This window comes from Camelus ferus, chromosome 7 (assembly GCF_009834535.1).
Source record: "Camelus ferus isolate YT-003-E chromosome 7, BCGSAC_Cfer_1.0, whole genome shotgun sequence".
NCBI lineage: Eukaryota > Metazoa > Chordata > Mammalia > Artiodactyla > Camelidae > Camelus > Camelus ferus.
The window spans coordinates 850,552-867,115 of NC_045702.1; the positions used below are offsets into that span (position 1 = coordinate 850,552).

The 16,564-nt window shown below is 54.9% G+C and overlaps 1 protein-coding gene across 2 annotated transcripts in view; it reads left to right on the forward strand.

Moving 5' to 3' along the window:
• Nucleotides 1-16,564, forward strand: part of PTPRN2 (protein tyrosine phosphatase receptor type N2) — a 519,894-nt gene that overhangs the window by 172,934 nt on the left and 330,396 nt on the right. For both annotated transcript variants that reach the window (XM_032482973.1, XM_032482974.1), the window contains 2 exons: nt 578-924; nt 11,187-11,273. In XM_032482973.1, the coding sequence (XP_032338864.1) occupies nt 578-924; nt 11,187-11,273 (434 nt within the window). The remainder of the gene's footprint in view (nt 1-577; nt 925-11,186; nt 11,274-16,564) is intronic.

Sequence of the window (16,564 nt, forward strand, 5' to 3'; positions counted from 1 at the left end):
CAGACGCAGAGCCTCCCGGTCGCTGCACGAGGTTCTCTGGGTGGCGCTGGCCGGGGAGGCGGGAGTCTGGGAGAAGCTCGGGCACGCCTCCCCCCCATGGAGCCAGTCGTTGGCGTCTCATGCGTGAGAACCTTTGCTCGTTAGTACGAGTCTTAAGGCTGCAGCGGGTCAGCTCACAAACGAGACAGCGGTGTGCTTCTGGGAACCTGATTTGTGGGGAGGGAGGATCTGGCTAGCACGCCTCCTGTCGCATCGTGTCAGTGGCTTCTGGTTTGTTGCCCGTCAGCGAGCAGTGAAGGAAGCACCAACAGTTCTCCCAACTGTCCATCAGAGAGAATGGGCTCTTCCCTCTGGGCTGTGGAGGGAGACGTGGGTCTAGGGACACGTTCCTGATTTAGGACGTGGGGGAGGAGGCCCACAGAGCTGCAGGGTCCCCAGACGGCGCACATTCAGACAGGGCCCGAGCCGCCCTGCATGGCCCGGCTCACGTGTGCGGCGTCCCACCCTCTGTGGGCTGAGCGTGGGTCACTTCTCTGTTACTTGGGCTTCATTCTCAAGCTGATTTTCTTTCTGCCAGGTCAGCCGTTCGGGTGCCAGACTCGGGGACCCCCTTCAAGGTCCTGGGTCCCCTCTCTTGCCTGGAGCCCCTCAACTTGCAGAGCCCTTCAAAACAGAGATCAAGAAATCAGAGGCCCCCGCGGCGCCCCTGTCCTCCGAGGAGGAGCGCGCCGGGGTGGAGAGTGTGAGGAGCCGGACCTACACCAAGGAGCTGGCAGAGGGGCTGCTGAAGCCGGGGCCAGGGCTGGGGCCGGGCGCACCACGGGGGCTGCAGCGCTGGGCTCCGGTTGGGCCCCCCAGCCAAGGCCTGCGGCTGGAAGCCAAGTCCTCCGGGGAGCAGCACGGCTACATCGTGACGCAGCATGAGTGAGTGGGGCTCAGGGCTCGTTGCTCGGGGGCGGGTCCTGGCCTCGATTTCACCTCTCCCTTCGTCACCTGGAGACCGGGTTGGGGGCATCCCGGGAGTGGGAGTGCAGCAGGGGCCGGCCCACCCCCCTTACCCAGTGTCCCCAGCTGGGAACCGAGTTCCAGGGCGATTCTCTGCAGACAAAGCCCTTCCGGGTCTTCGGTCCTGGCCCCCAGCCGGTCACCCTGCAGCCTAGACACGGGGTCTCAGGCGGGCGGGAGGGCAGGCGGGCATGGCTGGGGTGGCGGGCGGGACCGGGCTCTGTGCTGAGCGCAGGCTCCACTCCGGTGACAAGTCCAAAAACTCTCAGTTGCCCACATACCAGGACCCAAGTCATCCTTCAGAGGGGGCCCGTGCCTCTCAGCACCGTGTGCTATGTCCTTGCTCTCATTCTGTCCTGAGGGAAGGAGTCACAGAAGTCATATGTCCTTTTCTTCTGGTCTCCTCGCTGGTGAATCTGACATTGACCCCGGGCTTTGTAACAGTGTTGTGTTTTCTTCAGAGAATGGAAGTGGTGTTGCCAAGGCAAAACATGTCTGGCGGCACGCACACGTGTGTGCAGGTGTGTGTGCACAGGTGTGTGGGTGCAGGTGCATGTTGTGCAGGGGTGTGGGCATGTGCAGGTCTGTGTGGGTATGTACTTTTGCTTTGGTATCATGTGCACGTGGCCAGGAGTCTCTGTGTCATGCTGCCCCTTTACCTCCTGATACCGGCTCCGATGCCACCTCTTCGAGGCAGCCTTCCAGATTCTCCAGCCTCAGTCGGAATCCCTCACCCAGTGCAGCCCCGCCCTTCCCCTCAGAACCTTACCTGGGTGTCAAATGGAGTCAGGGGTGAGCCCATTTTTGCTCAGTGGTGTCCTGACTCCTCTGAAGGCACTTGGTGGTTTGTGGATCAGATTGTTACAGAAACCCAAAGTCACAGAGTTGATTCTTTAAAAGCACCTGTGACAAGCTGCTTGCCTCTGAATAGAGGTTCTACTTAGAAACTCCTCCAGGGTGTAGTTCAAAGACCCCACCCTGCGGCCTTGGCGCTGCCCTGAGGGAGGAGGCAGTATCTGGGAACACCCCCTGATGGCCATGTCCAGGTGCCAGGTGGGGTCCCTGTGGCCTCAGGTCGAGTGCTGGTGTCCCTGCTGACGAGATGCAGCCACAGGCCCCCAGTCCACAGGCCCCCAGTCCACAGCGGTCAGTGTCATGCTTTTCATGAGGCAACAGACTTGTTTTTGCTCCTTCTTACACAGAATTTTGAACATACACCAAAGCAAGATAATGACCCAGGCCCAGTGAACCAGACACCCACGCCCACCTCTCCTCCTTTGAAACAAGCCCCACTTGTGCTGTCTTAGAAACGTTTCATGAAGCATCTCAGGACCGAAGGATTCTTCCTTTTTGACATCCCGTGATGCCACGTGGCACCTAAAAGTGACAAAAGTGCCTTAATACACCAGCTCTGTAGTCTGTGTTCACGAGGGCAGCCGTCCCACCTTTGTCAGGGCTGCACTTAGTTTACTTGCTATTTGATTCAGGATCCGCACAGGCCACCCCTGCAGGTGGCCGTTGGGTCTCAGGGACCTGTAGGCTCCTTTCATCTCGCGGAGGGGGCGGGGGTTGCAGAGCTGGGCTGGGTGTCCATGTCTGTTGGTGGCTGGAATTCCAGACGGGACCATGTTGCAGACTTGTCTGGCCTCTGACTGGTGGCAGTGGCGGTGCAAACATGGATGTTAAAACAGCATCTGCGCCTCTTTGCCTGGTGGTTTCCAAGTCTGCTCGGCCATGTCCAGCCCCCAGAAGATGCCAGAAATGATGGTGTGTGGGGGCCCTTGTGGTCTCTGACTGTGAGCCTCCTTCCCACCTGCCATCTTTCTGCTGCTCGAAGGGCAAGCTCTGTTGTCGGTGGGTGGGGGCAGGGAGGGGAGTAAGGATCCAGACGGCCCAGCCCTCTCTGACCAGCCTGGGTTCTGCAGCTCAGCTGGGGTCCATGAGATGTAGGAGGGTCTCAGAAGGTCCTGGTGACGTCAGGACCCCCTTGTCTTTTAGCCGTGTTGACATCATGGCAGTGAGAGATCACCATAAGTTCCCATCTCTGTATCTACGTCTCCACCTGCAGGTGCTCTGTCACCTGTCCCCACATCTGCACCTGCACGACACCTGCATTTCTGTGTCTGCATCTCTCTGCATCCACATCCGCACATCTCTACGTCTCTCCACCTGCAGGTGCATGGACACCTGCACCCACATTTACTCATCTGTATCCACATCTGTATCATGTATGCCTATGTCTGTCTCTGTGTCTGCACAGCCCACAGCTGGACTTGGTGTTGGATTTCCATAGTCATTGGGAAGCTTAGCGCTCCCTCTTCAGCAATGCCCTGAAATTCCACAGCAATCCCCAGGGGCCTTCACGTCCTAACCCCTGCAATTGATTTTTTGCAGAGTGTCATCTGCATTATATATTGGCCTAGACTTAAATCTTTCAAAGGCGAGCATTTTAAATTTGACTCCTGCATATGGAAGAATAGGAAGGAGGGAGAAAAATATGAAAAGATAAGATTTGTTCTGCTGTCAAAATAGTAGTAAGTCTGCAAACGAGTAGGGAAGCCAGAGGGAAAAGACGAAATGGAAAAAAATAGTGTCCTGAGGTAGCTCGCTTGTGGAATCTTGGCTTACTTGGAAAAATGACTTTTTTTAAGGAATTAAAATGCTTTTTTTGGAATGATGACTTTTAATAAAGCGTGTTTTTCTGGAGGAGCTGCTGTGGGTGCTTAGTGAGAAGGAGTCGGTTTTAGGCAGAACTTGGAGGGCCCCTGCTCTGATCTCCAAGGGCCGGCGGGCGGGGGCGGCACCTGCAAAGGTCCCCCTGCATCAGGGGGGCAAGGACTTGAAGAGCTGAAACGAGGCTGGGGCAAGGGGCCAAGAGTGGTGAGGGACAGGCTGCGAGGCCGCAGGCACCAGCAGGATTTAGGTTTCTCCCACAGACTTGGGGCCCCTGAGGGCGCGAGGTGGGTGGTGAGGTCAGGGTGCGCTCTCCTGTGTCCTCCACTGCCGAGGGGAGAAGGGGGAACAGGAGACCGGCCCACCAGCTCTGTAACCCCACCTTGCTCCCTCTGCGCTGCGGGGCAGACCTTCGAGGCGGCGTCCGTGCATGCTGTGAACTGGGCTGGACTTAAATCTGAGACAGCTTCCCATGACTCCGGCCTCCTAGGGGCCGGGGGGAGGGGGGACAGCAGAGCACCCACCCACTGCTTCTCACTGGGGCTGCACTGGCGGAGGCCTTGCATCCGGAGTGGGTTTGGCGGAGACCCCATCCGACACGGGGTGCTGCTGGGGGAGGCTGAGGCCACGCGGGCGGGTGCGGGAGGGGAGTCAGGAGAGAAGGGCTTCCCTCCCCTCCTCCCGCACCCTGATCGCACGGCCGTCTGGGAGCCTGTGTTTGCACTGCGTTCAGCGTCCAGGAAGAGGTGAGAGTGGCGGGAACCACAGTGGCTCCCCTGTGGACACCGCCTCTGAGGGCAGATGTGGTTGTGGCTCATCGTGCAGGGTGTGGTGCCGACAGGCTCTCCCAGCCACCCTGGTGGTCCCTGCGCTCCTTCCCGGCTCCTCTCCGCTGCAGCCGGCTACGAGGCACTCAGGCCCGGCACCTGCCTTTGCAGCGCCTCTTCCAGCCCTGCTGGTGATTGTTGTTGGTGAGTCCAGGGGTCGGGGACCACTCTGCCCATGGGCACTCCGGGCCTCCACCCAGTTTAGACGTCTGGCCCTTCAGCCACCCCAGTGACTCTGCGGCCCCAAACCAGGGTGGAGGAATGTGCCTGGGAGGCATTTGCACTGAGCTGTGTCTCCCTGGGATCACGTGACCAGACCAGAAGTGGCATGAAGGGGCCGCCCCAAGGGCCAGACACAGCGTGACACGGAGCGGAGGCTGTGGACGCAGAGGTGGTGCCAGTGAAGCAGCCACTCGGCAAGGGCCTCGTTCACGCAGGGGCTTCAGCTCCTGGGCTGGAGCTTTTCTCTTGGTGTTTTATTCTCTTTGCAATTATAAACGGAATCGTCTTCTTAATTTCTTTTCCTGATGGTTTATTGTTGGTGTATAGAAACGATTGATTTTTGTGTATTGATTTTGTGTCCTGTAACTTTACTGAATTTATTTATTAATTCTAACAGGTTTTTAGTGGTGTCATTGGCGTTTTCTGTGTACAGTGTCATGCCAGTTGCATACAGGGACAATTTTACTTCTTTCTTTCTGACTTGAATGCCCTTTCTTTCTCCTGACCAGTTGCTGTGGCCAGGACTTCCAAAGCGGCCAGATGAAAGTGGCCAGGGTGGGCATCCTTGTCTTGTTCCCGATCTTAGGCAGAGAGCTTTCAGCTTTTCACCGCTGTGTGTGGTGTTAGCGGCGGGCTTGCCGTATGTGCCTTCATTGTGCTGAGGCACACTCCCTCTGTGCCCACTTTGTGAGAGTTTTTGTCACGACTCATTGTTGGATTTTTTCAGGTGCTTTTTCTTATCTGTTGAGATGACCATGGTGTTCGCTCCTCGTTCTATTGCTGTGGGGCGTCACACTGGGTGCTTTGTGGATGTTGAACCATCCTTGCATCCCTGGGGCAAGTCCCACCTGATGCTGTGTGGTCCTTCTCCTGTGCTGTTGAGCTTGATTTGTTAATGTTTGTTGAGGATTTTTGCCTCTGTGCTCCTCAGAGGCTTTTTTCTCGTGGGGTCCTTGTCTCGCGTGTCATCTGAGAAATGCTGGCTTTGGAAAATGGGTTTGGAAGTGGTCCCTCCTCTTCTGTTTTTTTGGAAGAGCGAGGAGGACTGACATTCATTCTTCTTTAAATGTTTGGCAGAATTCACCAGTGAAGCCATCTGGTCCTAGATGTTTCTTTGCTGGGAAGTTTTGTTTATTGATCCAATCTCCTTACATGTTCTTGGCCTGTTAGGACTTTAACAATTTACCTTCCTGATTTAATCTTGGAAGGTTATGTGTTTCTAGGAGTTTATCTGTTTCCTCTACGTTGTCTGGGTTGTTGGTGTGTAGTTGTTCATGGCAGTGTTTTATGGTGCTTTGTGTTTCTGTAGTATTATTTGTAGTAGCTTCTCTTCCGTTCCCAATTTTGTTTATTTGAGTCCTCCTTTGGGGGGGGGGTCTTAACTAAAAGTTTGTCAGTTTTGTTATTTTTTTAAAAAAACAGCTCTTAGTTTCATTGATCTTTTCTACAGTCTTTTTAGTCTGTTTTTCATCTGTTTCCACTTTGATCTTGTTTCCTCCCACCTGCTACCTTTGGCTTAGCTCTTGGAGGTGTAAACTTAGGTTATTTGAGATCCTTCTGTTTTCTTAATGTAGATGCTTTTCACTGTAAACTTCTGTCTTAGCGCTGCTCATGCCGCCTCCCCTATGTTTTGGTAAGTTGAGTTTCCAGATTCATTTTTTGATTTCTCCATTGACCCACTGGCTGTTCGGGAGCATGTTGAACGGATGGATAATTATCCACTGTTGGAAGCAGCTTATTGAAGTCCCTTGCTATTGTTATATTAGTGTCTATTTCCTCCTTTGGATCTGATAATATTTTATATATTTAGGTGCTCCTCTGTGGGGTGCACATATAGTTACAAACATTATATCTTAATTTATTGACTCTTTTAACACGATATAATGACCTTTGTCTCTTATCAAAGTCTTTGGCTTAAAGTCTGTTTTGTATGATATAGATTTATCTACCCCTGTTTTTTGTTTGTTTTCCATTTCCATGGACTATCTTTCACAACCTTTCACTTTCAGTCTGTGTGTGTTCATAAAGCTGAAGTGAGTCTCTGATAGGCAGCATATAGTTGGGTCTTTTTTTAAAAAAAATCAGTTCAGCCATTTTGTGGTTTTTGTTTGGAGAATTTAGTCCATTTACACTTAAAAGTATTTATTGGTAGGTGTGAATTTATTGCCGTTTTGTTAATTGCTTTCTGTTTGTTTTGTAGTTTCTTTCCTTCCTTCCTTCCTTCCTCCCTCCCTTCCTTCCTTCCCTTCTTCCTTCCCTTCTTCCTTCCTTCCTCTCTTTTGTGATTTGATGATCTTGTGTCTTTGTATATTATTGCTTTCTCTTTTATCTAAGTGTCCACTATTGGCTTTTGTTCTGTGGTTACCATGAGATTTACGTAGGCATCCTATATTTATAACAGTCTATTTTAAGTTGATAACAACTTAACTTTGAATGCATACAAAACCTTTACATTTTTACACTACTACCTTTTATGTTTTTAATGTCCATTCTTTTTATAAGGGTAGCTCTAAGACATTATGTACTTAGATTTGTAGTAGGCTGTTGGCAATTTTTTTTTCTGGAGAATAAGATTGTTTTGGAGAATATATTATGAAGAATATGTCCATTTAAATATATTATGGAGAACATATTTATTCAAAAACTGGAATATATTTATATTGAGAAGCATAGAGTCATCTTGACATTAAAAAATAATAAGTTGTTAGAATACAGCAGTTTTTCACCTGTTTATTTTTTTACCTGTGAAGATGGGACGTTGTTAATGAACACGTCTTTAATGAGCAGTGATCTGGGACTGCTGGAGACTTGAGGTGAGTGCACGTGTGCTCTGGGACCTCAGCAGTCACTGCAAGTGTGTGGCCGCACAGATTATGGTAGCTCACTCCCCCGTGCTCTGAGAACCCGGAGCTCTGTTAGACTCTGCAGGGAAGGTGGCGGCCCCAAAGCAAAGTTGGAATTTTAAATCATTGTGATACCTTTGTCCTCCATCATTTGCTCATCAGAAGCATCACTTCTCTGCACTGGTGAGAGTTCCTGTGGATTAGCAGAAATTTTAACTTACAAGATTATTTAAAAAGATAAAAACCATTATTGGTTATAGTGATGGGTACGGATAACTAGAATAATCTGCGAATCCCATGAAAATCTCATTTGATCAATTGGCTTCAAGTATCGGCTCATCAAAAAAATTTGTATCAAAGTTGGCTCATTTTCATCTTGCAGTCCATCCATCATTTGGTTCCTAACCTTTGGTGAGTTTTCAAATAAACAGTAAAATGTTCAAAATCAGGAAGTGAAGCAGCAAAGAACAAACAGCTCTGGAACACAGAGTCCCACACGTGGATGTCTGATTGGCGGAAACCTCCGGCCCCGCGGCCAGATCCTGTTCGCAGCCAGATTCCATCTGTCTCAGAAGCAAGAGACAGTGATGCCCGGGAAGACGAGACGTGGAGGCATTGTGGGTGCAGACGCTCTTCAGCGCACGCTGCAGCGGGGCGCTTGCCCCACCGCCCGGAGCCTGCGCTGCAACGTTCACTTCCCATTTCCGTTTGCGTTTTCCTTGGGGGTTTTCTGGTGTCGTGAACTTGGGCAGTGAATTTAATTTCTCTGGTCTGTTTCCACTTCTTTCAAGTGAGGTTAATAATGGTACCTTCCCTGCAGGTCTTTTCCGAGCACTAAATGAGATAATTTCCACAGGGTCATACATGGCAGGGAACTTAGGGAAACCTTCAGGATGTTTTCTCTGGTCTTGTATTTCCGGCCCTGAAGCCACTCTCCTGAGTCTTCATTTGCTCCTAGGAGCTTTCGTCGTCTCATGTACCCAGTTTTCTTGTTTTGTGTCCACTCTTTGGCCGCATGATGGTGTCGGTGCCATGGACATCCGTGGTGCAGGCAGGTGGTGTCGTGGGGCTGTCACGGAGGTCGGGCTGTGGCCACGTGTCAGACGAGATTCGTCAAGTGAGGGACATGGACGTTTAGATCCCCCCTGTTTTGCTTATTGAGTGACTCCCCGGCGGCAGCCTCATTTAAAATGATCGAGCAGCAGTAATAGCGTGTGGCTGTGCTTCAGGTGGGGAGTGCGTTCACGGGGAGACGCTGCCTGGCTCCTGACAGAAAACCCGTCCTGCCAGGACAGCGAGGCAGTGGTGGGGGCCCTGCAGCCCCCCAGCTCTGACCCCAAGCTGCTGCAAATGCTCCCATCTCCCCTCCACGGTGGCCTCGGGCAGGCAATCAGGGTGGCGGCGGTCACAGGGCAGAGGAAATTGCCCGAGCAGTGTCTGTCCATTGATTTTGGAGATTGACTCCAGCTGCTTTCTAAGGAAGTTCAGACCATGAAGTGACAGCTGACGGCCACGTATTTTAAAAATAAGTTGGAAAGAGCTGCATGTGCATTTTGAGCGCAGTCAGCACCATCTCGCCCGTCCGGTGGATCGAAGGGAACCATGTTGTCATGTGTCCGTCCCGCCTGGGGCCCTGGCAGCTTGCAGTGCTGGGGGAGGGGTGGGGGTGGGGCTGTCACGGCTCCTGTCATCGGGGCGTCCCCTTCACGGGGCGGGCCGGCTCCTGAAGGTGTCCCGGGCTGGGGAGTGTCACCATCGTCTTGAGGGCTGGTGTAGACCATCTTGTAATGGAGAAAAGTGTTAAAATCCTGCGTTTTGGGGGTGGAGGTCAGGGGTCAGGATACGGTCAGGAGGGTGACAGTGGGCCCAGCTTAAAAGAGACCTTTTAAGGTCTCACAGTGAGCTCGGTGGTTTTGAGTCAAAGTGCAGAGGGAGTTTTAGGAAAAGGAGGCGCCTCTTGGGCCTTCATGGTTGGAAGTGGGGGGGCCGGCGTGGGGGCCAGGGCTCGGGGAGGGAGGGCGAGCCTGGTGGTGTGGGCTCCTTGGCGGGCGGGATGCCGTGGAATGTGATTGAATTCGGCTTGTGAGGGGCTGAGGGAGGGGTGGCTGGGCCAGCTGGAGCTCAGGTGTCACCCCGGGGGGCATGGGGGAGTCAGGCACGGCGGACAGGCGGCCAAGCGGGTGTCGACCCAGGAATGGATGTCCTCACCGCCTCTGCCACTGTTTTCAGGACCTGCCCACGACAGCACCTGTGTACCCGTGTGCCTGCTCCGTCCTCTCCTGTCCAGTGCAGACTCCTCTTGGGGGTATCTGTAGATGTGTGTGCCCCCTGGGGGTCTCTTGTGTCTGCAGGTGCATGTGTGCACACCTGGGGGGGTCCATGGCATCTTCTCAGATGCCTCCTCTGAGGCATTCCTTCCGTGTGGAAGGAATTCCCTTGCTCATCCTCATGGCAGGGCCAGGACTCCAGCTTTGGTCCTGTCCCCACTGGATTGGGAGGGAGGAACCACGGAGGTCCTGCACATGTCCAGTTAGGAGGGAGCCCTCAGCACAGAACAGGCACATCTGTGGGCAAAGCATGTTCCAAGTGACCACAGACAGAAAGACGGCTCTGACGACCCAGCCAGACCTCCCGACCTGGACACAGCCCAGCCCTGCCGTCCACCTGCTGTGGGGCTGGGTGATGGCCAGCCTCCCTGAGCCAGCTTATCTGGCTTGATGGTCTGCGAGACCCTGTGTCCACGTAAGGCCACCTTGAGATTCTGGGTGTGGGACTTGAGGGTGTGGATTTCCGGGGACAGAGTTCAGCCCTGACAACACGCCATTTCTCTGCGGGTGACTCGCTGCCTGTGCTCCACGTGGGTGTTGGCCCAGAGGCGGGGCTCAGCCTTCACCACTGAGTCCCCTGCTTGGCGCCCGGCACCGGGCTGCTCACACACCGCTGAATGGATGGGTGGGTAAGTGAGTGATGGGCGGACGGGTGGGTGGGGACCCTGGCTGGTGACTGTCCACATGACAGCACTGCCAGGACGCCTCTGAAGGGGCACCGACAGGAGCACACAGGAGCGCAGGAGCTGCATGCCCAAGGCCAGGTTCAGGGTTTGCAGCGGGACCTGAGTCCCCCTGGCGGCGGCAGGCGGGTCCCCTCCTGGAGAAGGGGCCCCTTTTAGGGAGAAGCTGCCACTGGCTGTCCCTCCTGTCTCACGGCTCACAGTTGAGCATCCCCACGGCACGTGAGTCACTCTAGCACAGAGTCCTCTTAGGAATGCACGTTTCCGTTGGGCTGAAGCCCCTCCTGCACGTGGGTTCTCAGCCTCTGCTTCTGCGCCCCCTCTGCCGTCTGCCCCCTCCCCTATTATGTTTTTACTGAGATTGCTGCTTCCTGGGCCCATCACGCCCCTTGATGGTCCTGTTCGCACTGTGTCATTCGCCTTATTGTCGGGAAGTTGAGGTTATTCATCTTGGCTGGGGAAGCACCGTATCCCGGCGCCCCAGAGCTGGTCAGATGTGACCGGAACAGTGAGGGCAGGGTCCCCTGGGGGCCAGGGTGGGATGGGGCCTGGCAGCCCTCGGACACCAACGAGTCCCCCCCTAATCCTCTGCTCCCCCCCCCCCAGCCCCCTGAACCCGGAGGAGGGGAAGGTGCTGCTGGAGCACGTGGCGCGTCTCCTGGAGGTGCCTGCCGACGTCTTCGTGGACATCGGGTGAGTGCAGGTGCCCCGGGCCTCTCCGCTCATGGCAGGTTGTTCATAAACTGGTTTCGGGAGAGAGAGCCGTGTGTCTGTGGGTCTCGTAGTTGTATCACAGAAACTATTCAGGAGGGAAATGAAAGGAGAACCCGCTGGGGTTTCGGTAGATTCTTTAAGCACAGCCTGGGTGTGATAAGAATTATGATCTCCTGAAAGAGCTGGCCGAGGCCCGCAGGTGAGTCAGAGCCGCCTGCACGGCGTGTGTCTGCGGTGGAGGGTGCCCGCCTGGACACACCCTGCCGCCGGCCTTCTGGAGAGCTCACTCACCGCGAGGGAGGGCTGGGGTCCCCAGGTGCCGCGGCCCCGCTTTTCATCCGTGGCCAAGGCTTTGGAAAGAGCTGTGACATCTGGACGAAGGGCTGGCACGCGGCAGGTGCAGGGGGTATTGCGTGTGGAGCACAGGTGCGAGCATGCTGCTGGCGAGAGTGGAGGGCACCCGTGTGGAGGGCCGCGCCCATAGGCCCGTCCACGGGCCCGCCCCTACAGGGGCCACACCCATGGACCCGCCCATGGGCCCACCCGCGTGGAGGGCCGCGCCCATAGACCCGCCCACGGGTCCGCCCCCACAGGGGCCACACCCATGGACCCGCCCACGGACCCCCCCAAGTGGAGAGCTGCACCCACGGACCTGACCACAGCAGCTGCACATGTACTCGTCCCCATTGGTCACATGGTGGAGGTGACCAAGCACTTCCCAGGACCTGGCATCGCCAAGGCGCTTGCTGCCCTGCTTGGGGGAAATGCTGTCAGTGTGGAGGGGGTGGGGACGTGCATGGGGAGCCCGTCACCCAGCCTGGGTCCCGGAAGCTTCTAGGAGAAGAGAGCAGAAGGGCAAGCAGCCCGTCGCACAGAGAAGTGCATCCCCCACCCAGCCCGGAGCGCAGGACACACGCAGACCTTCTGAATGAAGATGCCTGGGGACAGGCAGAGACCTGGGAGCTGCTGGGAGCTCACCTCCCCCGGTGTGCACACCTGGGCTCACGGAGCAGGGGGTGTTGTGCAGGGGAGGAGCACTGAATGGGGGAGAGCACGGGGGCTATCTCAGGAGCCTGGATGGGGGGGTGTCTGAGGAGAGAGCGCTGTCAAGAGTTGCGTTGAGAAGAAGCAGCCTGGCTGCAGTGGGGCCCAGAGGGGATGAGAGCAGGAGGGTTTGCAGCAAACTGGTGAGGGTGGGCGGAGGCCTGCTGTGAGGAGGCAGCAGTATGCACCCGGCGGGGGTGTCCACCTGGGAGGCAGAACGGGGTGGACCCGGAGGGCAGGTTGACGGCCGCGTGCAGAGACCAGTCCAGCAGGTCCACAGCACAGCTGGCACAGATGCAGAGGCCTGAGTATCTGGTTGAGAGAGGACGGGTGGTTGGCAGGAGGGGGGCCCCGGTGGTGCTGGTGGTGGAGGGAGGAGGGGCAGCAGCTGCTCCCCCAGGAGGGAAACACTTCTGTTTTGTGGTGCTGGGTAGGGCTCACTGTCCTCGTGAGAGGGACGCCTGCTTGGCCAGACTGGGTGTGCAGTGGCCTTCAGGAAGCCTGGGCTTAAAAAGGGGGAGGGTCGGAGAATGTCCTGAGGGGCCCTGTTCTAATGGATGCTGCAGGACTTCAAAGTCGTAGGGATCTGGGTGGATGTAGAGGCCGAGACCCTGAGGCCATAGCTCAGTTGTGTCGTCGTAGACCAGGGACAGCGCTGTGCTGGGCACGGGGCACCCACAGCAGTTTCCAGTCTGGCCAAGGAAACGCACGCACAGGAGAGCCCTGGGGACAGTGCCGCGGCAAGGCGTGTGTGCTGCGGGAGGCTGGCAGACACCCCGGTGCACCCTCCAGTCCAGGGCGCTGCGTGGGGCCGGGAGCCTCTTGTGGGCACCTAGAGGGCTGGGCCTGGGCCTGACCCCACATTGCCGTGCCCGGCCAGGGGACCGGCAGTCCTGAAAACACACTTTGTCTGGCCTCTGAGTCTCGCCCTCTGAGAAGCTTTCCACATGCTTTTTCCCACTTCCATTATTTTACTTTAAGTTTATCACCTTTTGAAAGACTCATACTCAGAGAACTATAAAACACTGATTAAGGGAATTAAAGATGATTTAAAGAAACAGAAAGGTATCCCATGCTCTTAGGTTGGAGGAATTAATATTGTTAAAATGACCACACTGCCCAAAAGCACTCTGCAGGTTTAAGTCAATCCATATCAAATGACCACCAGCTCCTATTTCACAGAGCTAGAACAAATAACCCTAAAAGTGATACAGAATCGCAAAAGACCCAGAACTGCCAAAGCAACACTGAAGAAAAAGAGCAAAGCTGGAGGAATAACCCTCCCAGGCCTCAGACAACACTGCAGAGCCACAGTCATCAAAACAGTGTTGTAGGGCACAAGAACAGACACTTGGATCGAGGGAACAGATCAGAGAGCCCAGAAATAAACCCACAGCCTGTGGTCAATTAATCTTGAACAAAGGAGGCAAGAATATACAGTAGAGAAAAGGCAGTCTCTTCAGCAAGTGGTGCTGGGAAAGCTGGAGCCACATGTAAATCCATGAAATAACCTTCCCTCACACCAGACACAGAAATAAACTCAAAATGGCTTAAAGACTCAAACATAAAACAAGACACTGTAAACCTCCTAGGAGAAAACGTAGATAGAACATTCTCTGACGTAAGTCTTAGCAATCGTAGGGCAGTCTACTTAGGCAATAGGAATAAAAGGAAAAATAAACAAATGGTTCCTAATTAAGCTTACAAGCTTCTGCAGAGCAAAGGAAACTATAAACAAAACAAAAAAACAACCTATGGAATGGAAGAAAATATTTGCCAATGATGTGACTGACAAGGGCTTAATTTCCAGAATATACAAACAGCACATACAACTTAATCACAGAAAAACGAACAACCCAATCCAAAAATGGGCAGAAGACCTAAACAAGCAGTTCTCCAATGAAGACATACAAATGAGCAATAGGCACATGAAAAATGCTCAATATCACTAATTATCAGAGAAATGCAGATCAGAACTACAAAGAGGTATCACCTCACACCAGTCAGAATGGCCATCATTCAAAAGTCCACAAACAACAAATGCTGGAGAGGCTGTGGAGAAAAGGGAACCCTCCTTCACTGCTGGTGGGAATGGAGTTTGGTGCAGCCATTATGGAAAACGGTATGGAGGTTCCTCAAAAACCTAAAAATGAATTACCATATGATCCAGCAATCCCACGGCTGGGCATATGTCCAGAGGGAATGTTAACTCAAAAAGACACCTGCACCTCAATGTTCACAGCAGCACTATTTACAGTAGCCAAGACATGGAAAAACCTAAATGTCTATCAACAGATGACTGGATGAGGAAGTTGTGGTGTGTTTATACAGTGGAATACTACTCAGCCATAAAAAAGAATAAACTAATGCCATTTGCAGCAATGTGGATGGACCTGGAGCTTGTCGCACTAAGTGAAGTCAGCCAGAAGAGAGAAATGCCGTGTGACGTCACTCACACGTGAAGCTTCCAGGGCAGTGGGTGGCCTGGAGCGTCTGGAGAGAGTCCTTACATGGAGCAGCTCTAGCATGAAGCGCTCAGACCTGCACAGGGCTGCATTGAAGGAATTTTCGTTATTTTCATTTAGCGAAACCCTCCGTGGTGATGGTGCAGCAAACAGAAGGCAGAGGTCCCAGCCGGGGCCTGCGTTTCCTGGAGACGAGACCCCCTCACTGCCCCTTGTTTCCAAGAAACCATCCTGACTGGATGGAGGGGCGAGGTGGCCCCAGCTGCTGGGACATGAGGGGTGGAAAGTGCCAGGGGGAAGTCTGTTCCCAGGACCAGGGGCGCTGCTGCGGGGTGTGGGGCAAGTCAGGACCGAACAGCAGAGGAGGCCCCTCTGCCCTTCCCCCACCTCCCGCCACCCCCAGACCACCTGCCACCCCATCACCGGAGTTGGTGGGCAAGACCCAGTCCTGCAGCGCAGGTTGGGGAGCCCTCGGGCCACACCGGAAGCTGATGGGGTCTGGGTCGCCGCCCACCTCACCCGGAGCGCAGTCAGGCCCGCTCTGCGTCCTCTGTGTGTGGCCCGTGGGCTTGCACCTGCGCTGCTCTTCTTGGGAGTGACGTGGTTTCAAGGCTTCGGGTCCCACTGGAGGAAGGTGTCGGTGTCTCTTCACTCAGAGGCACTGCAGATCTGGGATGTGTCCCAAGACGCCAATTCCAGCAGTGATGTCGCCCACCTGCCAGCCCCCTTCTCGGCCCTTGTCGTTCATCCCATCCCCTCATGAGGGAGACCCCCCGTCAGGGTGCCTGCGGCTCCCGAAATCACTTCCCCTTCCAGGCATCTCAGTCACGTACGTCTCGTTGACCTTTTGTCACATCTCAGCCAGGTGGCAGGACCCTCAGTCGCCAGAGCAAAGCTGGGGGTGTCTGGACTGAGGGCTTCCGTGGGAGGGGCTGCTGGGGCTGGGGGCTTCCGGAGACATGGCCTGCACCCAGCTGGCGCACCCTCTCCCTGCGTTTCCTGGGGCCTGCTGCTACCCCCGCGCAGTCCTCCCCAGACACCACCCCCGGCCTGAGGGCCGGCCGGGCTCCCTCCGGCCTCGGGGGGATGAGCACAGAGCTTGCCCGCTGAGCCACTGACACCAGATCTTCTGTCAGTGTTACTTGTCCGGTCTCCTGCTCAAAGAGCTGGGAAACCCTCTCCCAGGAGCCACCGGGACGCCCCCCCCGGGGGGGGGGCTGGGCCACAGCTCTCGCGTGAGCCAGACCCTCGTGAAGTCCTTGCCTGGAGGCCTTGCCCCGGCTGGCCGCGTCCCCCATCCCCCTGCTGTGAGAGCTTGTGCTCTTGGTGCTACAGCGCCCAGGAGCCCCAGCCCTGGCCAGTTAAGACCCGCCCACACGGGGGGGGTCTATTAAAGAATGTTGTATGTGTGCAGGGACGCGTGTGGGGTCCAAGCCTTGCACGCGGGTCCATGTGTCACCCCTGGGCCCTGCACTGTGAGGCCACATGTGAGGACATGTGCTGGCTCAACGGACTGACCTGGGCAGCGGGGCCCTTGGGGGAGAGGTGACCTTGCGGCTGGCCCTTGGCTCCACGTTTCAGGCTCTCAAGGCTGATCGTTGTTCCCGGGGAGGGAAGGCGGCTGCCATGCGGACCAGCCCCTTCAGCCTCATCTGCGTTTCTGTGGGAGTACCGTGATGCTTAATATGTTCTGTTAATGGGTATGTAGCTGCCAAGTAAATTCCATTATTTCTTATTACATCATTAGAGACCATTAAAATG